This window comes from Actinia tenebrosa, unplaced genomic scaffold (genome assembly GCF_029948245.1).
Source record: "Actinia tenebrosa isolate PJP-AT-01 unplaced genomic scaffold, QUT_ActTen_1.0 PGA_scaffold0__85_contigs__length_37466705, whole genome shotgun sequence".
In the NCBI taxonomy this organism is placed as follows: Eukaryota; Metazoa; Cnidaria; class Anthozoa; order Actiniaria; family Actiniidae; genus Actinia; species Actinia tenebrosa.
Genome location: NW_028292569.1, coordinates 11,639,112 through 11,665,080, shown reverse-complemented (window position 1 = coordinate 11,665,080; position 25,969 = coordinate 11,639,112). Strand labels below are relative to the sequence as shown.

The 25,969-nt window shown below is 34.5% G+C and overlaps 3 protein-coding genes across 5 annotated transcripts; 2 read left to right on the top strand and 1 right to left on the bottom strand.

The window, feature by feature from the left end:
- Positions 1–236: 236 nt before the first annotated feature.
- On the top strand, positions 237–11,986 carry LOC116306472 (uncharacterized). 2 transcript variants are annotated; one of them, XM_089030624.1, is made up of 9 exons: positions 237–442; positions 575–985; positions 2,273–2,530; positions 3,132–3,253; positions 3,839–3,900; positions 4,839–4,978; positions 6,133–6,333; positions 6,756–6,865; positions 9,180–11,986. In XM_089030624.1, the coding sequence occupies exons 1-9, from the start codon at positions 376–378 to the stop codon at positions 9,348–9,350; spliced, it is 1,542 nt and encodes a 513-aa protein (XP_088886750.1). In that variant the 5' UTR covers positions 237–375; the 3' UTR covers positions 9,351–11,986. The 2 variants fall into 2 exon arrangements, with proteins under 2 accessions (XP_088886750.1, XP_088886753.1); XM_089030627.1 differs by having other exon boundaries at positions 239–442; positions 9,219–11,986.
- Positions 11,987–13,278: 1,292 nt separating this feature from the next.
- On the top strand, positions 13,279–14,564 carry LOC116306467 (adenosine receptor A2a-like). Its single transcript, XM_031716536.2, has one exon. The coding sequence runs from the start codon at positions 13,319–13,321 to the stop codon at positions 14,237–14,239; it is 921 nt and encodes a 306-aa protein (XP_031572396.2). The 5' UTR covers positions 13,279–13,318; the 3' UTR covers positions 14,240–14,564.
- A 1,778-nt stretch (positions 14,565–16,342) lies between these two features.
- On the bottom strand, positions 16,343–22,229 carry LOC116294107 (U-actitoxin-Avd11a). 2 transcript variants are annotated; one of them, XM_089030611.1, is made up of 4 exons: positions 22,097–22,229; positions 21,873–22,018; positions 17,575–17,645; positions 17,177–17,315 (listed from the first exon to the last, which is right to left on the bottom strand). In XM_089030611.1, the coding sequence occupies exons 2-3, from the start codon at positions 22,003–22,005 to the stop codon at positions 17,578–17,580; spliced, it is 201 nt and encodes a 66-aa protein (XP_088886737.1). In that variant the 5' UTR covers positions 22,006–22,018; positions 22,097–22,229; the 3' UTR covers positions 17,177–17,315; positions 17,575–17,577. The 2 variants fall into 2 exon arrangements, with proteins under 2 accessions (XP_088886742.1, XP_088886737.1); XM_089030616.1 differs by lacking the exons at positions 21,873–22,018; positions 22,097–22,229 and adding an exon at positions 16,343–16,753 and having other exon boundaries at positions 17,161–17,315; positions 17,575–17,651.
- Positions 22,230–25,969: the final 3,740 nt, after the last annotated feature.

Sequence of the window (25,969 nt, the reverse complement as noted above, 5' to 3'; positions counted from 1 at the left end):
TTCAGTTATTTTCGTCTTACTTTTTTTAATCGTTTCTTAAAAGAAGAATGACTTCATATTTTTCCCACACATCTTGATTACTCACATATGCAAATTTCAGGAAATGACGCACAATACGAAGAATTTCAACAATGGTTTCCTATTGTTATGAAAGCAGTTGAACTACGGTTACTAGGCAACGAAAGGGTTTTCAAGCCCTCAAAACTTGGCTGCGCTGGCCTGGTGATAAGTGCCGTTGGAATGTTTGATGGCAGATATAAACGATACTGAAGTCAAGCGAAGCGAAGGTGACTCGGTTGCATCGAAAGCGATTATTTTTGGAATATATTTATACTTTTCGTATCGCATACAGGCTGTAAACCTCGATCGTCGATAATGGCTGTAAAATCGACGTTATTTCTGCTTGCTTTAGTGGTAATGTTCGCAGAACTTCCACGATCATGTAAGTTTTAAATGTTGTTTATATGCGAAGAAGACGCTTTGAATATTGTTACCTTATTACAGAGAATATAAGAGCTTAAAACTTATATTCACTATATATTTCGTCTAATTTATGTTTGTTGTTCTATCTCAGCTTCTTTTGAATTCACAAAAAAGCCCGATAAACCACTGGTTGTGTATTATAGAAACAGGACGAATGTTGAACTAAGATGGGAGTGGAAACTTTCATCTGGAGAAGTACTGGCTCCTTTCAAAATCAGGAGATTTCGTAAGGATAACCCTGCGAATACAGATATCCTAATTGTTACGTACTATTCAGATGCGAATAACAATGTAGATCAGGGCAAATACAGCATGACCGTTGTAAACTCGATGAATGGATATGCAAGTTTTGTTATCAAGGACATTACGAATCAAGGCCTAAATAGAGACGGTTCTACCGTAGATGTTATGAACGGGAATGCAGTCTATGTTTATAAGATCTTGGTGGATGAACAAACACTACCCAAAGAGTATTCAGACGAAGTCGAGCTAAACGTGTTTAGTAAGTATTAAACACCATCTACTTGTAGGTGACTTTTATAACGAGGGAAGCCTTTTCCACGCTTGATTCACTTCTTTTCCTACAAACATCATTTAGACTCCAGTTACATCTCGAATTTTCTTACAGAGCCATATACCCTCATATATTTTGCGTCTAAAGAGATAGAATTCAAGTGAGGAATTAAAAGTAAATACATACACGTCGAATAAATATTTTGAACATTTGAAATAAAACTTTTATTCATTTCTGTGCTGCTTTCTAATTTCATCAAAACTTTTATTGGCCTTTAAAAAATATCGTTCGCTTTCGATATAATTAAATAAAATATATTACTTCATTGCTTTCATTGTCGATTTCGTTTTTCCATTATAAACATAGTCCTCACCGTTCGTTACACGTACGGAATGCATCCTGTAATAAGTCACGGGGAGACAATCTAAAACTTCGAACATGACGTGATTTAAGCAATGGTGTGTCCCTTCGAAGCCGCGGGTTTGCTTTTATTTCGTCATATAGCACACAGTTGCTCATGATATATAAGGCTATTCCGGTTCATCACCCTTGTGGGTTTCCTGTGTTTCACCGTAGCCAGATACAAGGACTAATATACACCAACATGTTTTAAACATCTACATGAAATAATAATAATAATAAAAGTCTTTATTTGAATCGACTTAAAACAAAAGTTTAAGGCTTACAATAATTAGTCAAAAACTAAAAATAATATACAAATTATTGCCATATGTATATATGTGAAAAACTCAAGAAGCTAAAATGGCCAAGTATAAGAAAATAGACATATATTAATAAAACATTTCTTGACTCTCTCAGTTGTAACTCTGGGTAAGACAAAAGGGTGTCCCGTGGGCCTTATTAACCTTCTCCGTTCAGGTGGTAATGCAGACATGTAGACTTGACCAGTGGCTTTCAAACACAGAGCTCTTTTGCTCTTCTTGAACATCTCTCTTTTAAAGCCATTAACAACAACTAGTAGAATGAAAAATGAAAAATATGAAAACGAGAATCCAAAGTAGAATCAAAAGATTATAGGGCAGGATTATTAAGTATTTCAAAGAAAACATAATATTATAATATTCTTCCTCTCTGATTTTCATGTTCATGTTCATTTTTTTTTTCTTTTTTCTTTTTCTTTTTGCTATTCCTTCAAAATCTAAGATATCTGATTCTTTTTATTTTAGGACTTTTGATGGTATATGTTATTTTGGGGCCTTCCAATATTGATTTTTGAACAGAGCTTCAAAGTCTACATTTTCTTTCAATTTACAGAGATCCCAGTCATCACAACATACCCCAGGAACCAAACAGTATCAGGAGGAACTGTCATATTTGAATGTGCTGCTGGTGGTAAACCAAAACCAACAATAACATGGAAAAAATTTGGAAGCTCCCAAGCATTCTCTCAAGGAAGCCCATTAACTATAACAAATTTTGACGCCTCTAAGATCGGGGTCTACAGATGCACAGCCAAAAGTACTGGAATAGCCGAGACTGCTAATGCAACTGCATTTGTACAGTTTTCAACATGTAAGTGGATATTCCTATCAGTTGTATTTGATATCAAACATCAATGATAATGCATGAATCCCCCTCTACTAGACATTTTTATCAATAAGCAATGAGCTTAAAATAACGGCTAATCAGTTACCAGTCATGATCTCACGCCAAACTAGTTTGAGCTTATATTAGTCAAGCCTCATTTCTGGCTAAATGTTATTGGTCATAATGACTGGCAAGGTAAATATTTGACCAGACGAGTCCCAGTTTTGGCCGGACATTGTCCGATGTCTGGCTGTTAATTTAATCCCTGGTAACACATTTATATGGGATTTAAAAAATCCTGGGCCTATGAAACATAGCTGTTTCTTCACCATTACAGCATTTCAACAATACCAGCAATAACAATATATGATATATGATCATTGCAGTTTTAAAAGTAAAGTATCATTTTTTCCCCTTAGCTGTATTGGCTGTTTATTAGTTTATAAATTACGAGTACTCTATATTTGCAACTAAAATTTTGTTGCAAATATATAGCACTTGTAATTTATTTGATATATTACTGCATTTAAAAAAAAAATTTTAATTATAAGCAGTGCCTTATTTTGAATGTTCTCCACTATAATAGGTGGATCTGGATGTGATAAGGAGGAGCTGGCCATTGAGTTCACTGACTTGACATACAATAATGAATATGACAACCCCAGCTTTAAAAAGTACAAGGAATTAAAAAACAAAATTGAAACTGAGGTAACCATTTTGTACATGACTAATTCAATAATAATAAATATCCACTAACTGAGCTATGTTTTTTTTATCTTGGATTCCATTAATCAAATTCCCAACAGTCTGAATTAGTAATGTTTTGGTTGCAGAATTATATAAATGGTATACAAAAAAATTAGTGCAAAGTTAAAGTCAATTTTTATTTGTTTTTATCTGATAGACTGTTAAAGCTTATGGTGTGGCTACAGCAACGAAGGCCAACCAAAGCAATTTATGGTGTGGCTACAGCAACGAAGGCCAACCAAAGCAATTTTTTTATGATATCCTAATTATGAATCACATTAATTTTTTGTAACTTTGAACTACAGGATGTTGGGGAATTAAACAGGTTTAAATTAGCTGTACTGTTTCTTATTCACTCTTGACCTCATATTATACACACAGTATAAATTAAGTAAAATGTTTAAAAAAATATTTTAATATTTCTGCTTATTGATTTGTTAATAGCCTTTTTGTATTGAAATTTGTTTGGGTAACCTTGGTTAATGCAGAACTTTGTGCTTTAACATTTTAAACTATGCTAAACAAAATTCATTGTTTACATTATAGTGCCTAACTACATATGCCTCGAAAGGCAAAAACATTCACAAGTGTCAAGTAGTAAGATACAGGTAAGCCAGTCTACATGTAATATCAAAAAAGCATATATATACAAATCTTTCTTAATACAAACTGCCGCTCGATGATGCTCAGAAGAGGTGAGACTGTAACTGTTAAAAGATTCGTAAGTCCATCAACAGTTATCAAGCATGATAGATGTGTTGATCATCACAGTTATCAAGCAGTTGAACGTGTAAAATGAATCTACCCATAATTCTGGTCGGCCTCAGCTTTAAAGCTTTTCAGGTGACTACCTTTATTGAAATAAGTGTATATTTAAAAAAAATGCCAAGTAGTTCATCTGGTTTTCCAAACCCAAAGAAACTGCTGAAAGCATGAAGCTGTAGTTGAAAACTAGTGCTTTTACTATTCTAAGGTTTTTAAAACTCCTGATGAAGGAACACGTTTTTGATTTGGTATCTATAACACCTTTGATCAGATGAGATTTTGTGTACCACGTGAGAATAAAAAAGGTTTCAAAATGGCAATAATGCTTGTTGCAGTCATAAAAAGAAATATGGCTCTTGTCAAAATGGATCAACCTGTTGCATGAGTTCCGGTTAATCATGGCAATAGTTAGAGTTTGTTTTGAAGTGTGATTGCAATTGTTAAAGTTTGCATAAGATAATTCAAATTTAATGTTTCTGCTTCATCATCTGCTTTGTAGTCCATTGTCTCTATCGAAGCTACTACAATCGCATGCTACTCAAACATAAACCAGTGACTCCAGTAATTTCCATAGTATTCCTTTTTTGGCATTCAACAAGTGTTCGCTGTAAAATACACTGTAGCTGTGGAAGGCCAAAACACCTGATAAAATTGTTACAGTACTAGTTACTATATAGTTACAGTATGCCTTTATAACATATATTGTATTTAGTTTATATATTTTTAGTCATTTTTAATTCATAATACAGAAGGTTCAAATATAATGCTCTATACTTCACAGAAGAGGCAGTGTTGTAGCTGTGGTAGAGTTAGGATATCCCAAAAATACTTTGGATCCCAAGGAGCCTCTTCTGCTAGCAATAAATGGTGGAAATTTTGCAGGATATAAAGTGAAAACAGAATTTGTCAGTCCAACATCTCGTAAGTAAATTATGGTTATGCATTTTGCTAGTATTTCAAGGGTTTATATTTTCTTCCTCTGTTTGAGTACTGTGTGTTAGTGATTTAGGAATAATTAATTGGGCAAATATATACTATATTCAGAAAGCTTATCTTATGACTGTAATGAAATGAATGAAATAATGAAATGTGTCATGAAATTTGTTCGTTTCAGAGCAGTTATTCTGAAATTGATGAATGATATATTTTGTTATATTAAATACTATAATTAATATTCAATATTATTTAGATCTTATTAACCGAGCGGGAGGTCTGTACGGGATAATCTTGACCGAGGTCTGTACCCGACTGAGGTCAAGATTATCCCGTACAGACCGACCAAGCTCGGTTGATAAGAGTTTTATGATATGACCACATTTCATTGAAAAGGACAAAATGTTTTCGCCGTAAGATTAATATGCGATCGGACCGGTTAATACCGAAGAATCTAGACCAGTCCGCGATGCGATCTATCCAATCAGATTGCTCGATTTGCTAGTGTCCAGGCTCTAAGATTAACGGTCATATATTAATTATAATTAAATTCACATCTAATTGCAAGAAAGGTTTTGAAAAATCAATAATAACAAAGAGGAATTAAATAAAAATAATTTGTTACCAGTGATTTATAATCCCCCTAGATTGATAAAAATAACTTTTTTACTTTATACTAAGTAGATAATATCAGAAGTGTCAGTCCGCTTTTCAAAAGAGTTAATAATTACACTAGTTTTTCTAATAATTAAAAAAAAAAAAATTTCTATTAGTAATACCTATTTTAAAGCATCGGTTCCTCTTAGGCATATATTTTTAAAATTCTGTTTACAACATTTATATATGATTGTCTATTGTTTTCAAGCAAAACAATCAAACAAATGACATATATATGTTATTTATGATAATATACAACAAGAACTATAAAGCTGTACTAGTCTGGGTTGGGCTACACAGCTTTTTAATGCATCAATTCATCTATTACCTTTTGTAAGAAAAATAGGAGGCATAATGATTTATGGTGTTGGTAGTATGTTATTCTTATTCTTCTTCTTCTTCTTCTTATTATTATTATTCTAACTATAGTAATCTCCTTACCTCAGAAATGTTCTGTAACTTTAGTTTTGCTTTTTTTGTTCTAGCTCCAACTGAAAAGCCATCACCTACTGTACCAACAACACCAACAGCATCTTCTAAGACAACGCCTGCTACTGGAGCAAGAACAAATGAAGGTGGATTATCCAAGGGAGCAATCATAGCCCTTGTGGTTGTATTCTCAATCATCTTTATTGTCATCATTGTGGTACTTATTGTTTGCATGCTGAAGAAGAAAAAGCCAAGTGGTGAGAAACCATATCATACCATAAGTATATTATATATAAATTCATATTTTGTACATATATACACTTGATTGCAGAAATGTTGTAATATACATATACATATATCTAATGAGATGCAAGATATCAAATGAGATGCAAAACTTAAAAAGTAACTTTATTGGTTTTCCTTATCTTCTATTGCATCAGAGACATACGTATTCACGCATGTTTTAAATTCTGCATCTCATTTGATATCTCGCATCTCATTAAATATTTGTATGAATTTACACTACAACCTTTCTGCAATCAAGTGTATATACTTTGTTTGTTTTGTTTTGTTTTTTTTTTTGTTTTTTTATTTGTTATTTTCAAACTGTACTGGGACCCATTCAACTTCCTTTATGAAACAGAAGTTCTGAACTGATGGATTTTTTTTCTATTGAAAGATACCCGTAATAAACCTTATAAAGAGGATGGCCGAACCTATGATAAGTCAAGTACAACAGTTCCTTTGAAGTCACAGCCATTTGACCCAATGTATGATGACCCTAATGAGGTAAGCTTAGGAGCTTTGATGCTTTAGATGTGTGTATAAAATAGGAAAAAATGAGAAAGGAGATGAGAGAATAAAAGAGAAATCATGAATGGAAAAAATGTAGGAAGAAAGAGGGGAAGAAAAAAAAACCTGCATCAGCTCTATATTTTTTTTCCTTCATCACTCTGTCTCTCTTTTTCTTTCTTTCTTTCTTTCTTTCTTTCTTTCTTTCTTTCTTTCTTTCTTTGTTTCTTCTTTGTTTCTTTCTCTCTCTCTATGATAATCTATCTATGACTAACATGGTTCGTGTTGTTGACACTTTGCTTCGTCTATGCATAAACGACTTAAATCAAAGCAAAACTCTTATATACCACACATCTTTTCAAACCCCTAAACTATTTAATACATCTAATAATAAACCTTTGTTACTAATTTATGTACTTACTTTGAAAATTTATCCTTTCAATTCGTCTTTATCCAATAAAGCTAGTGACCTTTCGTCTCAGAGCACTTAACGGCTGTTTATAAAATTTTGATTTATCCGATAATTGGCTTGCTGTAATCCTATTCTTTCGAAAGTGGAAAATATATGTGAATGAAACAGCTTGGTTCTGCCAGTTTTTAAGCAATAAGTCGTCTAATGCTGATAAAAACGGGAGACTTTTACTTTCTTCTCCAAACTGCTGAGCTCGTGACGGCACATTGCTCCCACGTGATCAGAAAAGGCGCCAAAAAATAGTGCAGGAAGCCCAAATTACTTTTGGAAAATAAGTTAAGCACAGGAAAGAGTGCGGAATCTTAACTTAGTTAAAATAATAGTGACTATATCAACAACAGAAAACAAAATATTCTGCAGTGATTACTACTTGTTGGTAAGGTTATTGTATACATTTTGATGATGTTTTGGTTCAGCTATAAATATTTTTTTGTTCTCTACTGTATTTTTATAAAATTCATATTTTACGGGGTTTTTTTAATTTTTTAAAATCTATTTTTGTGTGTGTGTGTGTGTGTGTGTGTGTGTGTGACTGAAGTTTATCTGTTAGGACTTTTGTGTAGTAGAAATGTTTTTTTTTTCCACTTGGGTTGAACGGTTTCTGTTTGAAATTTCTCATCTCATTCCTTTTTCATATCTTTCCTCCAACTCTCACCCTTTCTCGCTCTATCTCGCTTTCTCACTCTCTGTTATTCATGGCACTATATTTCTAATGTATTTTCAATGTCTTGTCTGCTCAAAAATTGCATTATTTTTATACCTGCCTATGTATTAGCTCGATATTGTGGTTTAATACCAATTTGCATGAATAGTGGTGACAACTGCAGCTCAACCCACCACATGATGACACGCATGATCAGTAAACTTTGAAACTAAACTAAACTAAATTTAATAGAACGTGGCTTATAGGTTCTTGCCAATATTTGAGGTATTTTTGTATTTTTTCAAAAGTGCTTAACTGAAATGAAATTATCTCGTGGATGGATATTTTAAATGATTATGAAAAATATGAAAGATACTCCTCCTTTGATCATGATCAAATCAGCCCATCGTGCGTCACTGATGACTAGTGCGTCACGACTGATGTCTATCAACATTTGTTGTTTTCTTTTATATTCTTGTGAAGAGACTTGACTCAAGTCGACCCCTCTTGTCTCCTGTGGGAGGTTTTTTATATATTCGAGCAAAACTCTTTATATATATATCAGTCTCCAACTACTTGGTCATGCGTGGCATAAGTGAGACTGTTATGTGTTTTTTTTTAACGTACATTGTTGAGTTTGTTAATTAGTGTTTTGTAATGTTAGGTAATGTGTTTTATTTGTTCCTTTATTTTGTAATCCCAACGCGCGTTTTGTTGTTGTTTTTACCGCATTTACACCATCATTTCATGCAATAGAAAATGAACCAAGAGAAGTGATAACATAACCACCATAGGTATGGTTTGATGCAATTTTTTTATAATCCCATTTGTCAACCGTTGTTTTTTCTGAACATGCATGTTGAACGCGCACTTCTCTGTTTGCTCGGGTTTTTTTTTTTTTTTTTTTTTCCTTAAGTCTTTTTCTTTTTCTTTTTTCGTTTTTGTAAATCACAAGAAAACGTGAGCAAATAGCGAAGCTGCGCACATTTCACACGTGCAGAAAAACAAACGGTTAAATGTTCTAAGAATATGATCAGATATTCTAAAAAAATAGCATCAAAGAATGCTTATGATAGGGCACAGGGATTCCTTCTCTTATATAATTTTCTCTTGTTTCATGTCTTTTTGTTTGATCACTTTTTGTTCAAATTCGCTTTTTTTTCCTTGCTCGCGCATGTTATAACACTCATTCATAGAATCGTAAAGAAGTGGTTTATGCTGACCTGACTTTCCAGGATCGTTATCCCAACGGAGGAGGACCACCCCCACAGTACACGCCATCCAATTATGCCGAAGTCAAGCCAAACCAACCGGATGACAGCCAAGTCGAATGGGACAAATCAGTAAAGGATGAAATGTGGATCTAGATGGTACTTACAGCTATGATGTTAGATTGAGATGGCCAACATTCTTACCTCAGTGAGTTATTCAATATTCGAAATAGCAGTAAAAAATATAATTTGTAATCGCACTTGTCAAGATTGCCAAGTATAAGAGGACAAATCATTTAAAGATCTAGTTGGTAATTATAGCTTTAATGTTAGATTAAGATGGCCAATAATCTCTTCTTAGTGAGTGCGAATTCGTAAGAGCAGTAAATATAAAACCGTTTGTTATTGCATCAAGATTGAGCCCTGTCATGCATTTTTTCTGATGCGATTTCTGTACGTGTAACGGTGCACGTTGACCGTTAATTTTCTATGAATGAACAAGTTTAACTAGCTTATACTAGGAGTGAAAATACTGACAGCACATAAGCGTTCATGCTGGATTAATTGATTTAATGTTTAATCAGAAACAAATATAGCCGTTTGTAAAGGCTATCTAAATAAGGTGACATTATGCCATATTAAATGTGATCTAGCAACGGCTTTATCTGCAGTTGTCTTTCCGATATCTAAAGTAAGAAGCTTGTAAAGCTAGAGCTCGTGTTGCAAGGAATGAGTGGTTGGTTGACCTGAATTTGAGCCTAATCTCTCATCGCGTCTTGCAAAATGCACATATGCGCTTTATAAGTATTAAACATATATATTAAACTTGGGTTCTATACTGCCCCATAATCCTTTGCACCTGTAGCTGTCACAAGTTTTCTTTCAGACTTCGGAAGGACAATTTGATGGTCACATTATTCATTAGGATTCAGATTGCATTAATTATGCAATAAAATATTAGCCTACTTTAGTTTAGTTTAGTTTTTCTTTTTCTTTTTCCATAATTTAAATGTAATTTTTAATTGCAATTAGTAACACAATTATATCCATTGTAGTCATCGAAGTATAGTTTCGATTTAGTGTATTTTTAAGAATTGGCTTTTAGGAGCCGACCCCGTTTGGATCAACCATGCACCCACATAACGTGATTATAAGTATGAGTTACCAGCACATTCGCGCTTATGAGAATTTATTAAGAAAAAACAACAAAAAAAGAAAGATTATGAAAGAAAGAAAGAATTTCGTAAAATAAAATCAAAGAAGCATAATCAACGAAAAACCAATAATAACTATAGACTTCTAAATTTCTTCCAGAACATTCTTTTATAACATTTGCTGGTGTAGGACATTTACTGTCTTATCTGATTTCGGTAATTTGACGTCGACTGGCCTATCAACGTTGCCAAGTCAACGTTGGTGCCATTTGTTGTGGCTAATTAATTTCAGAAATTTAGAGTTAGGGCATTTTTAAAACCCGTGAAATAAAAATTATTGTAGTCAACGTGTAATAGTCAAATAGACACAAAAGAAAGCAATGCATTAAGGGTCTACTAATGTGTGTTAGTCTAATATCTATTTCACGGGTTTAATGACTTCACTCTAAGGAAAACAAGTTTTAACACTTACTATTCCGTCGGTCGCAAACGTTACTCGTATTGTCGACTTCAGCCAAGTTTATGAGAAAATTGTACCTGGTATAATCCAATAACAATACCAAGATTCTAGTTGAGTAATATTTGCTAGTGAAGCTAAAAATTAAAAGAAAATGATAAGGTTTCTGACCATGCCAATTAAATATATAGAAGTATATTTTATATAACACTAGTAATACTTAAAAAGTTAAAGTAGTAATATTTAGGTAAGTCTAACGCTTTTCTTCTAAATCTGTGGATATATTTTCGTAGGTCATATTTAAATTTCAATCTTTATCGACACGTTTTATACATATTACTCAACTAGTCAGAATACTTTGAAAACCTTCCACTGAATTAAAGATTTTCATGTTATTGCGACCTTTGCCCAGTTGCATGTAAATTTGATTGACTAAAGAAAATGAAAACTTGCCGCACAGACATGAAAAGCGTTCTAAGACACATCTTAATTTCAATTGAGGATGTTCGCTGTATTGCTATAACTGAGCAGAAGCCAACCTTTTTATATTTCGCAATAGGAAATATATGCATGCAATGATCAAATGTATGCTTAGAACTAGCCATTTAACGCTCTATCGTGGGCGGATCCTGGAATTTTAAAAAAAGGGGGGTTGACTATACAAAGGTTTTACCTCGAATTTGAGGAAAAGGGGGTGACTTGTCACCACTTTTACCACCCCTGGATCCGACTCTTGCTCTATGGAAGACTCGATTTTCTTTTCACGCTTTACACATGCGATACTGTCGCAACTTCCTCAGTTGGTAAAATGGTATGTTTTCAAAGTGTAAACTGGTACCTCAGGCAAGATAGATGTAGATATTTTAAAAGTATGCATTCGTTACTACCACAAACTATAGAGTGGGTTATGCCTGGATGTAAAAATCAACTGAAGAAGGGAGTTAGCGAAAAAGCAGTTATTAATGCATTGAATGCTTTCTATCTTAATGAATATTAATTATCGAAGCACATGCAGAAGACTGCTCTGAATTTGAAGATTGTAGTAATTATTGTTTTTACTCTGTATAGTCATTTGATGCACAATCTTAGGTTGTAAATGCGTTAAGTTTGTTTTTGTAGTATTGTGTAACTTATAATTATTGTTATTTGACTTTTAATTAAAATTCACCATAAGTTTAAAACGTTGTAAGTTCATTCTTTGTTGTTTTCGCAAATAGCGGAGGTAGAGAAATGAACTGGTACCGTTTAGTATAGTCTTACCTTTTGATTGCATGCCCAGACTAAGACCAAACGACGAAGAGCCGAACATAATGACATTAAAGACCGCCTTGTTACTCGTTCTTACAATTGGGTTCAACACCTGTGAAGTTCGACGTTTGGTCTGAGCCTAACTGGCGACAGTAGTGATTCGAATCAAGGAGATATGCGAGAACGGCTCCATGACAGACACCATTGGCTCAAGGATGCGGCGTACCAGCCTGCCGACTGAATTAATTCGGCATCACATGTGAGTAGAGTTTGTTCGGTCTCTACGCTATCTCTCGATTGTATTTCTCCTACAGTTCACCTACATCTTCATTACCTCCAAGCTAAACTGCAATTCGAATTGGTAGTGCGCGGAACGGCAATCAGCCCAGGGTATCAATAAAATTTAAAAACCCACTAACTTATAGATCTGGGGATTTGCTGGTCGCAAAGTGAATACGAAAATAACGGTGTGTAAGGTTTTTGTATGGGAAAATTGGGAAAAAGACATCTCAGTAAGTCAATTGACATATGTTTCATAAAAATGATTGCATCGGAAACCCGAATGCCCTGTTGAAGTTCAAAACGGGTGTGGTTCCTCAATAAACGTTTGAAGGTTATTCTGCTGAAATTGCGTACTTCATAGAACTATTCTGAAAGTTGCAAAATGGTTTATTCTAACTTACACAAATATATCGTGTTCAAGATTTCCGTCATATAGTGTTATTTGTTCCGATCGAAGCTAGACGAACCACTATGCATCCTGCATCCTCCTAGCGTGCGCAGTAGCTTCAATTTTCTATAGTGGGCAGCCACCTTAATTAAGCTTTAAGCAATTAAAGCCGCTTACACTGTCTAAAGTATATAGACACCTCAATGTGTTTTTTCTTCTATATAGCTAGACTTTGTCTGGTCCACTTTCCCTCAAATTAACGCTTATGTAAACAATATTGTCCTCGAAAATATCTCAAATTTTCTCTGTGAACTTCATTAAATAAAACAGGAAACAAAAGTAAATGAAATTGGTCTGACTTTGCCGGATAAAGGTGTCCCTATTTTTCAAAGAAACTAAATAAGCTTGACCAAATGCCAATGCTAACGTCAAAAATGTCACCAAAGCTTATCCAATAGGGGGGCACTGTGTGTAAATATATGTTACCGGGTAATATATATTTTTGTTCAAATTTTAAAATTCATATTAATCGACGCATTTGAGTTGAGAGACTGTACAAGTGGGACATCGACAGACTTTTGATACCCGGTCAAAGATGTTTTCTGATATCAAACTTGGGATGGACCGCTGTCTTCTTGGAAAAGAAGAAACCATTGCGATGAATTTCATAAATATTTTAATAACCATTTTGGGGAGCGTAGGTAACATAGTGGTTTGTTTAACGATAGCTTTAACTCCTAGTCTCCAAAATCTTTCAAGTTACTGCATCTTTAATCTATCGGTTGCCGACCTTCTTGCCACGATGATCGTGGAGCCTTGTTTGATCGTCATTTTGTTCTGGAAGCTGCATGGAATTTGTTTTGTGAAAGTCGAGTACGTTGCTCGGCTTGTGGGAAACCTTTCGTGTAGCATTTCAGTTTTAACACTTGCAATAATGAGTGTCGAAAGGTGCCTCGCGATAGTAAAACCAATGACATACAAGAGATATATAACAACTACAAGGCTTAAGACCCTTTTGATAAACTCGTGGTTGTTTTGTTTTATCACGCCGTGTTTGGACGCATTCGTAGATGAAGACAAGAAGAAAACATACGTATTATTCAGCATGATTTCAATGGCAATTCTTTTTGTAATTATATTAGTATCCTACGCGTTTTTGTTCAGGGCAGTGCGCAAGCAATCCTATGCAAGACAACAGCTTCGCAATACAACTAGTGTCTCACATGAAGCTGAAAAAAGACTTGCTCGAACTGTGGCACTTGTCATTGGGCTCTTCACTATCTTCTGGTCTCCGATCATAGTGAGGATGGCGTTCAAACCAGATAAAAACTATGGTTCTGATTATGTATGGACTGTCATAGCAAGTCTAGCTAACTCCGCAGTAAATCCTTTCGTATACTTTTTCCGTAGTAAAACTTTTAGGATTTCCGTGAGGAACATTTTCCAATGGGGCAGATGCTGTAAGAATAACAGAGTTGTGCAGGTTACGAGCGGTAAAGCTGATTCAAAGGTATAAATAATTAAACTTTACAGCTGTATTGCTGAATCAACTGGATGGTCAAATGAGTTCCTAGTATTTAGAACTGAATAAAATCCTATGACTAGGCGAACAAAAATTATTCAGAAAAATAGCAGATAGACATTCATCGGGTCAGACTTAACCAAAAATATTGTAAAATAAGCCGCAATTCATAGAGTCAGCTTACTAAGAGTTCAAATTCTAAATTCAAATTTGATTGGACGTTGAAAGTTTCTGCCTCAGAAGGCTGATGAGCAATCACGTCCCTGGGAGCTCACCTACAACGAAAAAAAAAAAACATTAAATAGATCGTAGATAAGCTTACGACTCTTTGTTGCATATTATTATTTTTCTTAGTAATTAAACATTAAACTTAATGGTTGTTTAAAATCTTGGATAAACCAAGGAATGTGAACAAAAATAGTTAATAATTTCTCTAACAGTGAGGTTATTTATTTATCAATCTCGTTCTAATAAAAATTGCTCTTCATCTCTAACGCCAAGTTAGCTTGTTATATTTCCCATGGAATTATATGCGTACATCATTGCCACCGTAACTCCCAAATTAAATACTTATAGGTTAATTAGGTATTCAGAGACACACCTATTATAATCTCAGCTTCAATAAGTTGTTTTTCGGAAATTAAAACTTTAGCGCTAAGTAATTCTTCACTATAAGGCAATTTCAATATTCGCTAGTCCTTGCTTCTGATGGATAAATAAGCACAAACATGTGTACACAGTATGAAATTATCGAGCTAGATAGGTAAATATAGTGGTTAAAATTCAATAACTATTGATGATTTTGTTTACTCTTGTATTTATTATTCGTAATTGTATTCGTTGTGTTTTTTTATTTTGCTAACAAGATGGTCATGAACTCGCTCAATCATATATATATATATATATGTATATGAATCGCGTATTGCCTTCATCCTTTTTTATTGAATTGACTTGTACATGTCGGGAGCAATTAATATCCCGACAATCGCAAATCATCTGAATTCTATTAATTCAATAAACCGCGCCGCAATAGTTTTGTTGAGTCTTACAGTACCTTGACGTAATAATTGCAAGCTCAAGGTAAAATGACCATATTAGTTTTGTAACTGAGGCCTTACCTAGGCCTTGCTATTTGTCGACTAACTTTGTGTAATATTAAAATTATCTTGAAGTTAAGTTCAGATAATGTCGAATGAGATTAATGGTCTTTAGGACACACATAACCGCACACAAATTTTGGAGTCCTTTTCGATCGTAGTCAGCAACTCTATGAAATCGGTCAATTCAGGACGGCCCACTAAGCATCATTCATGAACGGATTAGGTGGCTGTGGTAGCTTACCCAATTTATACAGAGACCGGGCACCGTCTTCAAACAGATTGGCGTGTCACTGAAAATGTCACTGCTTTTCACTTGGATACAGGCAATAATTCAAAAGTACATCCCCAGAATATTATTGCATGTCCTCTTAGACTTACGATATTCATCTTCTCGTTTTTAGAGACAATTATTTCATCTCTATACTTTTATCATCATTATATTTTAATTGGGGAAATTATTGATAGGAAAGGACCCCTATATTTCGAGTTATAACCAAAGCCTCTACGCATTTTCTAAGCTTTTCGCCAGTGAAAAATGTAAGGAAAAAAAAATTCAACAAAATATGGGTTTCGTATTTTAGCTTACTTTGTTTGGGCTGCCTGTGTTCTTTCAAGCTCCAATAATGCTTAGGGCCGGTCATTTTGTCACGCATCATTGTTCGACACTGGTTCACCGCTCAGTTGGAAACTAATGCGATTCGTGATGTATTATTAATTCAACTGCTGAGAGCCAATCAGATTGCTGATCACCAGTGAATTTAAAATGATTATAATTAATCAAGTAATATTCCACAAAAACGTTCATTCTTCTAGAAAGCTTTGAAGATCGTTGTGCCAGGCAGGCATCCAGTAAACGAAATTGCTCATAAACAAAGCTAAACCCATCAAAACGCTCCCATAATTCATATGCTCATTTCGCGGTATAAATCAAGTCATTACCCACAAAAAAAATTTAATTGAGTAGGACTGAGTACAAAAAAATAAAACCTGGCGACACTACGGCTTGTTATATCGTTTATTTCAACGTTTGTCACCGATCTCTAATTGACAATTTAAGCTCACTGTGATATACATAACTGGAAACTATACTTATCTACATCTATATTCTTATCTACATCTATATTCTTATCTTATCTATGTTTATTTAAGTCCATCAAAGTGAAGGTGAACCCATCACATTAGCCAGACTTATTTTACAAATGAGAGTATCAAACTCAATAGATGAATGATTATGGTTTTTTTTTAAATCTGCTTTTATTATTCTCTATTTGGTCCCCTATTTGGTCATTGTTCTTCAGTTAGCATTTACCACATGTTTTAGCACAGTTTTCTGCATATTGTGATTTCCAACAGTTATCGGTTTTTTTCGCCCTCTGGCAAGAAGCAGCAAAAAAAGTATCATAGCATCCTGCAAATCAACAAAGAAAATCTATAGCAACAAATTGAACTGATCTTCGCAGTATATCAAGCAACATTATGCAGCTGCAAATTAAAAGACTCAGAATTTTTTTTCTGGGACTTGAACGGGATTTCAACGATGGTAAGTTGATCATGTTAAGGTACGAGGTGGAAAAGACCCCACTTTACTGATTTTTCAACCATGAACGCTTCCAAAGAGTCAATCAGCAATCTTCTCAGGCTAAACGTTAACAACAGGCGATATTAATTTGCCTCTATCTTCCTATGCGTACGCACGATTCGAGGAGGAGTATCGATATTGCTTGATGTTGTTTTCTTCTTCTTCTGTGAAATACTAGCATATAAATATATATATCTTTTACGATAAAATAAGCATGTTCACTGACAGTTGAGTACCTCGTTTGGCGTTTCTTAAATAAGGACGCTCTTCCTCGTAGTCCTCATCCCTCTCGAAATCATCCCATTTCACACGCATAGAGGTCACGGAGACGACAAGGATGGCACACAAAAGAAACACAACGACAAGCCTTGAATTCATGATGGTTACACACCTACGACAATCAAAAATTCAAAAACTGAGTCTGTTTACAAATATCAAATCATCTTTCGTAGGACTGAACGCGCAAACTTTAATTTAAAGTTCGAGGAATAAACACAACAAGCAAGAAATTTAGGTGAAGAGAATATTGGAAATATGTGAGAATAAACCAAACCAAAACCAAAACCAAAACAATAATGGTAATCATACAAAGGAAAACCAAGATGAAAAGACCACATTTGACTCCATGCCATATCTTTGAATTGCCTTACCCTTTATCTGTAAATGTTATTCTTGAAATCTTGCATCAACGACGTCTGAAAGAAGAATGAATTGCCTTGCTCTGTAGAAAGAATAAATTGGTAATATTATGAAATAGTTGCTGTGGCGTAAGCTATTGTCATAAGCATATTGATTTAACATTACTTCGCCATTAAGAAAATACGAGCATTTTATTGGCCTTTCACTCGGGGATATCTGACCTCCTCCCCTTAGGTTTCCGCTTGGGCTCCGTTAGTGCTATGCCCTCGTGCGGAACCTGACGGCGGGAACGCTGAATCACGCATCCAAAATGAAAGGCCAATGCCTTCAGTCATAAACCCTTAATTAGTACTTACTTAATTATTAATCATTACTGGTTTTACTGCTAGTGTGAATATACCTTTGCCCCTGTTATGCTATTTCATCTTTGAGTTCTTAATGCAGGTCGATTAATTATTACTTAATCATATATTAATTCTTGTTAATGAAAGCTCTAGAACTTGTATGTTTTTTAGAAACTTTAGCGCCTAATAATTTGCTAAAGTCTGAGGGGCGTATTTTGTGTCGTTCGATTAAATGATATATATTTTCGACAGAGAACCTTACTTTACCTATATGAATGCAACTCTATGAAACCATACCGTTCATGAAACTATACACAATTGCAAATATTTGACAAATTGTATACTAGAGCATTTATGCAATCTGCAGTGCATTTGGTAACTTCGCAATACAATGTACTTCTAAGATAAGTTGTAACGAAGTTGTAATATTCAAGGCAATGTAAATTTAGAACTTGCCTGTGATTTTATTATATGTTTTATCATACATTTTTTTCTTTAATCTGAAATGAATGATTGGGAAGGGGCCTGATAATGTGAACAAAAATTAAGAAGATTTTGTCATTGCATTTTTGTAAGAAGCTTTCGCGCTTAAGTTAACATGCTGTCAGTGTCGCTCGAAGGGAAAGTCATTTGGTCTTTCATGCAAAGCAATTAAGGATATAATTATTCGTACTTGAGTCTCAGCTAATGTTTTCTACAGCGTAAAAATAAGTGCTTCTCAAATGTGGTGATCCGAATTATTGAGATAGAACGAAATGCGCACTCGATCATATATCGGCATGTGTTGACTGCCCAATATTTAGTAAATAAATATTATTATTATTATTATATGTTTATTTCAATTAACTTCAGACATTTTTGCTATATGAATACAGAATACTGCGGGCATGTATAGTCTAAGCAAATATCTGCATGACTGGTTTTTGCAAAGATCAATACAAATTTAACAATTGTACAGACGTTTCACAATCTAACAGTTCTGTGAAATAACCCATTTCTGACACTTTCTTACAATTTTTATACCATCAGTGAGGCCTACAACAGCCAGTTTACTAATCAAATCCGTGTGATATTATTATTATTATTATTATTATTATTATTATTATAAATGCTTGGTGAGTAAAAACAAAGTAGGGGATATAGCGTGGTCAAACAGTCGTTCCTACTTAGAATCAACTATCATATAGTTCAATTCGTAAACGGGTAGCATCGGAATTAAAATTAATATAAAATCTATAAAATTAGTTTGCGATGTTTAAAATGCATGAGCCATGAAAAAGGATATCACGTCCTGTAAGAACAGATCTAGAATGCTCCACTGAGAGAATGCAGTAATCATTAGCGCATTGCATTGACGTTGTTTGTAGTGTGTGAATGGATTTTCAACTGAACCATGCGACCGTGAAAAGTATAGCGTTAAGAGAAAGTGCCCAAAAACCTTAGTCATAGTCTTCTTCTAGAAAGCTTTGACGATCGTTGCGCCAGTCAGACATCAAGTAAACAAAATTGCTCATAAACAAAGCTAAGCCCAACAAAACGTTCCCATAATCAATATGCTCTCCCACCCCGTATACTTTAGTGATACTTTACTCGAGAAATAAACATAACAAGCAAGAAGTTTAGGAAATAAAGACTGTTTACAAATATCAAATCATCTTTCGGATGACTGAACGTGCAAACTTTAATTCAAAGTTCGAGAAATAAACACAACAAGCAAGAAATTTAGGTGAAGAGAATATTGGAAACGAAAGAGGATAAGCCAAACAAAGCCAAAACATCATCGTGACCGAGCACAAAAAAAAAAAAAAAAAAAAAAAAGATCATAGTCAAGTACAACATTTGCTTTTAAATATCTAGATTGCCTTAACCTTTATCTTTAAATGTTGATCTTGAGATCAAACTGCTTCTGAAGAAAGAATAAATGCTCTTATCTGGTTGAAAGAATTTAAAGTTGAGAGAACTTTTACTATCTTCTTTAATATCCGCAGGCTGCACAATAAGACTCAGGTACATTGCACCAATTTCCAATCACGTAACCGTTTTTAAATTGTTATTACAAAGGCAGGTATTAGTGATTTGCATCGACACAGACGTCGGCCTTGAAAAAGTCACGTTATTTAGATTATGCCTGAACACTGAAAATTTGCTACCTCTTTTGAAATAAGGTTGTTCTTCTTCATATTCTCATCTTTCTCGAAATCATCCAACGACTTTTCACGGCTCTGTTCAAAGAATGAATTACAACTTATCATCAGCCGTCATTAAAAACAATGGATAATGAAGCGCTTTATTCGTATGTAGTACGGTTCGTCTCTTTTGAAGCTAGTCTCCCAATTTGAAATTCACCTTTTGTATTTGGCCTTTTCCCAAGAAAAAATATATATTCAAGACCAAAAAAAGGGAAGAAAATATATTCTTAGGTTTTCTCCTGAAAAAAAGTATTTTTTGAATTCTTCGAGTTCTTTTAACTCCTGATTATTCATTAATTATGTAGTATTGCAAGCTCTTGACTTTGTACAAATGTTTAGCAAAACATTAGCGCCTAATAATTATAATCATCACCAGTTCTATGCTAGTCTGGATAAATTTTGAAATTATGAAATTGTTCTGTGTACTATAGAGCATTGATGCAGTTTGCAAATGCATTTTGGAATACAATATACTTATCAGTGATAAGCTCTTGACTTTGTACAAATGTTTGTAACAAACATTAGCGCCTAATAATTATAATCATCACCAGTTCTATGCTAGTCTGGATAAATTTTGAAGTTATAAAATTGTTCGATAAAATGTGTACTATAGAGCATTGATGCAGTTTGCAAATGCATTTTGGAATACAATATACTTATCAGTGATAAGCTCTTGACTTTGTATGTTTGTAATAAACATTAGCGCCTAATAATTATAATTATCATCAGTTCTATGCCAGTCTGGCAGAATTTTAAAGTTATGAAATTGTTCGATAAAATGTGTACTAGAGCACTGATGCAGTTTGCAAATGCATTTTGGAATACAGTACAGTGATAGCTTCTAAAAGCAACAAAGTCTTAATGATACATTTTTATTTATTTAATCCAATTATTTTACTATCTTAGGTAAATTTAAAATTTGCTCATATATTTTTATCATACCTCCCTTTTCCCTTTTCTCTAAATTGAGAATCATCATATCTCTTTTTAAGAATGAGACGTGCTCGTTGTCGTTTAGCTTTTCAGAATAATTAAAGTCTGAAAATTTATGTTAATGAAAGATTTTGACCTTGCCTTTTTGTTAGAAAATTTTGAGCTTAAGTTAATAAGCTCAGTGTGTGGCTTTTCAGGCGGATAATTATTTGGCCGCCAAATTAATCGAGCGGGATACAATTTGTTTTATTCTTAGCTAGCATTTCATCAAGCGTCAAGGCACAATATCCAAGGGAATGAAACTCGTTTGGAGTAAAACAAATCCAGTAATAAACACTCATTAGCAGATTGGTTGCAAACCATGTCCAATTCCTTTATTTGCAATATTTTCAGTTCAAGTTTAAGTTGTGTGCCACTTCTATCGCCCCTTCTCCAGTACTAAAGAAATCAAGAAATCTTTACCTAACTTGTTTTATCATTTTCGCTTAATGCTTTAAATTTTTCGGTTTATCACTAACTCTAATCTGTGACTCTTAGTGACTGTTTAGCAAGATACGCATGACTTTCGGCAATACGATCTGTACTTTGAGATACCACACTCATTGCGTGATTTCACACTATTACAATAGGTCGACGACTTGTAGTCCGAGCATCCTATAAGGATAAAAAACAATCAAAATCGCTTATCCTTCTCAACAAAATACTGGGTAACATCACGCTCTGTCGTTTCATCATTTGTAAACAAACATATTATTTTGCATTGTTACTTTTTAATTTTCTTCTTCTTAATAACATGTTTATGTATACAATAAAACACTACTGCATGAAATAACTGTTTGATACCTCGTTTGAAAGTCCGTTTTTCTTCGTATTCCTCTATCCCTTCCAAATCATCCCACGAACGTTCAGGCCTTGAGGTCACGGAGACGACCAGGATGGCGCACAGAAGAAAGACAACGATGAGCTTGGAATTCATGATGTTCAAATACCTAAAACGAGTGATTCGATGCTATAAAACTAAGCAAAGCAAAGCAAAGCGAAGCAAATCAAATCAAAGCAAAGCAAACCTCAGGTGCAATATTTGTGGATTGCCTCGCCCTTTATCCGCAAATGATGATGTTTGATCGACGTCTGAAGAAGTATGAGTTGTCTTGCTCTGTTTGAAAAAATAGATAGGCAACTTATCATATGCCTTACGCATTGAAAACAATGGATAATGAGGCGGTCTATGCTAGTTTGGGTACGTTTCGAAATTACAAAAGTTTTTGGACATGCACTGTCACTCGACACCCATCAAAACGCCTCCCTTTTTAATAACTTTTCAAAGTTGTATGGTTGAATTGAAAATACATTAACGATCTAGAACGCCAATGCGCTAAAAATTACTGATGAATTCTGCAGAGCACATCGTATAGGAAATCTTCTTTCTTTCATGGCTCATACTGTTTAAAGATCGCAAACCAAATGCAATAACTTCCAATACCTCGTTTTAATTCTCGCTCGATCACTTTTCCAATGCTCTCAGTTAACAGTTTTGAACTACTTGCTAGCTGTTATTAATAGGAACAACTATTTTACCGCGCAATATTCACTGCTTTGTTTTTACCCACCAAAGCATTTCATTTTAACTCATTGGGATCACAACATTTGACAAGCAATTATGTTTGAGAACTCTATTGTTTGTCGAATTACCAAATGCACTGCGGTGCAGATTGTATAAATACACTAGTGTATATTTTATCAAGGAAACTAATAACCTGTAACTTGTGTATAGTTCTATCAATCTATGGTTTCATAGATGTGCATTCATAGATAAGGTATATACTCGTTCTCTGTTAAAAAAATATTAGAACCCAATTCCCAATTTCAATAATGGAAGCCAAACCCTTTGATATATTTTTGAACTTTGTTCTTAGCGCAAAAAATTTTTCCTGACAAGATATTGCTAGCTGCTTGCATTTAGTGCACCACAATTTTTTGATTATGAGAAAGGTCCTTTCAATAGATGCGAAATAGTCATGGTCCAATGCAGTGCACATACAGTGAAAGTACCTTTTTTGATTATGAGAAAGATCATTTTCATAGATGTGAATAGTTGTGGTCAAATGAAGTTCACGCCTGGGGAATGGATGTTTGTAGCTAGTGCAAAATCACTAAACTATATTCCTCCATTAAATGTATTTTATTGTATATTTTGGTGTTCTTTGACAAAAACATATAGCTGTTTTCTGTTTTCAGAAAATCAAGAAATAGAAAAATGAATCCTGAATTTGAATTTTCAATAAACAGAAGTTAAAAAACATTACACAGGAACCTGAAAAAATCGTTTTGCGTTCAGAAACACTGATTTAAAATGGAAAACGTATTTGTTTTCTGATATAATAAGAATATAATTGCTGCATGATTTGACGTCAATTAACCGGTAAGAACACATAGGTTAGTGACATATATCTATACTGAGAAGGGCAATTCCATTCTAAGTGTAGCTTTTTCCTTTCAACACCGATATAATAACATAGGTTATCGCCATCTAGAAGGACAATCCATTTGTAAGAGTAACTTTATCCTTTCAACAGTTGTGATAGCATAGGTTAGTACTGACCGTAGGTTTAGAAGGACAAATCCTTTGTCAATGGTAGCTTTGTCCTTTCAGCCGGTATGGTAACCAAGGTTAGTACTATCTAGTTGGACAATTCATTTTTGAGATTAGTTTGTCCTTTCAACAGGTAGCGATGGAGATTCGTCACTTCAAAAATATATATCATTGACAAATTGATAATGATACATTTTTTATATACGATGGGGCTTGAACCAACACATAAAAATTCAAAAAAAAAAAAAAAAAAAAAAAAAATCGATTCCACTTTGCCATACCCCCGAGACATCCGCAGAGCTGAGGCGGCGTATGGACTTCGGACCTGACGGCGATTAAATCCTTCTGCCCTTGGGTGTACGAATTACGCAAAAAAATGTTCTAGCCGAAGCATCAGGGGAGAGACAAGCCGGCCCCCAGACCACATCGGCTAATCCCTTGCATCTCTGCCACGCACGGAATCGGTTGAAAAGTTGATGTTAAATAGGCTAGTATATTTGGTGCATTGTTTTCACGGCTATTGTTATTCTAATTAGCCTGGGCCCGTGGTCCAGTGGGAAAAACTTGGGCTTCAATGACATTGGGTCATGTCCGAATGAGGCAAGATAGTACCCGGATGGGTGACCGTAAATGCATGGCCACTGAAAAAAAAAATCCCAATTTTTTTTGTTGTTGTAACTTTTATGAAATTCTATCCGATCTATGATAGTTGACAAATCGTCGAAAATTAAGAACTGCCGGGCATTTAATCCGTGATTTAGGAGTATCCCTAACCTTATTAAATGTCAGTCCTACCTGATTTAGGGTATAATGGCTTAACATGGTTTTGGAGTGTCCTTACCTGATTTAGAAGTATCTCTTAATCAAGCTTGACTTACGTAAAAATATATTTTTAGCACGTACACAGAGATGTAAAAGCCAGACTTCATGCATCTCATTACAGGAGTGGAGAATGATGAGTATGGATGAAGTTTTGATACTTTTAAATAGAAATATGCTTCATCTGTTGTTCTCTTTAAGGTGGATAAAATCAAAAACGAACATGATTATTCAATGTACAAATGCTTTCATTTAGAAGCAAAATTACTATCGTGATTTTCCACCGTATTCATAGACATGTCAGAGATTGCGTTCCACTCTCGACTTATGTTCTATTGTTGAAGGCGTTCAGTTCAAGCACCAAACAAGCACCTTCTTTACAAAATGGCAATATATTTTTAAGCTTCAAGCTTCGATTCAACTTCAAACGTGAATGTCTGTTATCGAAATACAATGTCTCCAAACTTCTTCTCAAACTTGTTGTTCGTCGCTTCGTCCATGCATAGTTAGTGCATGTTTTATCCTACTAACAATAGGCCCTTTGCAGTTAATATAACGGTCACGTGTTTGTACTGGACTGCAAAATTTTTGTTTTTATATTAAATTGGTGATTCTTTTTAGCTACTTGTAAAGAACTGAATGAAAACATGTGTATGCAGTGTGTTACGAAATGTAGTTTTATTACGATCTCTCGAAACAGGTTGTAGAAAGTTTGTTTGCAGTCCAGTAAATTTCACCCATGGGAATCATGATGTTCATTCATTTGCTCTCAGTAAATTAATCAGCACGTGAATGCTGAGCTGCAAAGGGCCTATTTATGTGGTTTTTCTCCGCTCGGCACACAGCTTCCGTACGAATAAGTCACACGAGCTTTTCGAAGGGCACTGAATTATCATTCATTAATTTCTTAATTAACGCCCCCCCCCCCCCCACTAGATTTTTTGGGGGGGGCTGGCCCCCCCAGAATATAATGCCTCACACACACAAAAAAAAAAACCGCATGAGATTTGGTTATGATTACCATTATTTATTATTGTGATATTACATAATTTTCTGTATCTAAAAAATATACGATATATCTGATCTAGCGACGACTTGCATCATTTTTGTGTCTCTCAGAACAATTGCAAGTGGTTTAATGCGAGCAAAATGTTACTGATTGAAATATCACACATACACGTTTGTAATCAAGCTAAACAGGGAGGGGGGGATCATTTCAAGGTACCGTGAAATATTGGAGTGCCCCCCCCCCCAAAATTTTTCAGCTTCCGCCGCCCCTGTTTAAGAGTATCCTTTTATTCAAATGACCATAATTAAGGGTATCCTTGACCGTATTTTAGAGTATCCTTTTATCAAGTGACCGTATTTAAGGGTATCCTTGACGCGGTATTTAAGAGTACCCGTTTTTCAAGTGACCGTATTTAAGGGTATCCTTGACCGTATTTAAGAGTATCCTTTTTCAAGTGACCGTATTTAAGGGTATCCTTGATCGTATTTAAAAGTATCCTTTTTTCGAACGACCGTATTT

Excerpts from the sequence above, each read along its gene's own strand:
- LOC116306472 (XM_089030624.1), top strand. The coding sequence starts at position 376 with ATGGCTGTAAAATCGACGTTATTTCTGCTTGCTTTAGTGGTAATGTTC. Across the intron at positions 3,901-4,838 it reads TGTCAAGTAGTAAGATACAG|AAGAGGCAGTGTTGTAGCTG; the intron begins GTAAGCCAGTCT and ends TATACTTCACAG. Across the intron at positions 4,979-6,132 it reads ATTTGTCAGTCCAACATCTC|CTCCAACTGAAAAGCCATCA; the intron begins GTAAGTAAATTA and ends TTTTTGTTCTAG.
- LOC116306467 (XM_031716536.2), top strand. The coding sequence starts at position 13,319 with ATGTTTTCTGATATCAAACTTGGGATGGACCGCTGTCTTCTTGGAAAA.
- LOC116294107 (XM_089030616.1), bottom strand. The coding sequence starts at position 17,302 with ATGAATTCAAGGCTTGTCGTTGTGTTTCTTTTGTGTGCCATCCTTGTC. Across the intron at positions 16,754-17,160 it reads TTTAAGAAACGCCAAACGAG|GATGCTATGATACTTTTTTT; the intron begins GTACTCAACTGT and ends GTTGATTTGCAG.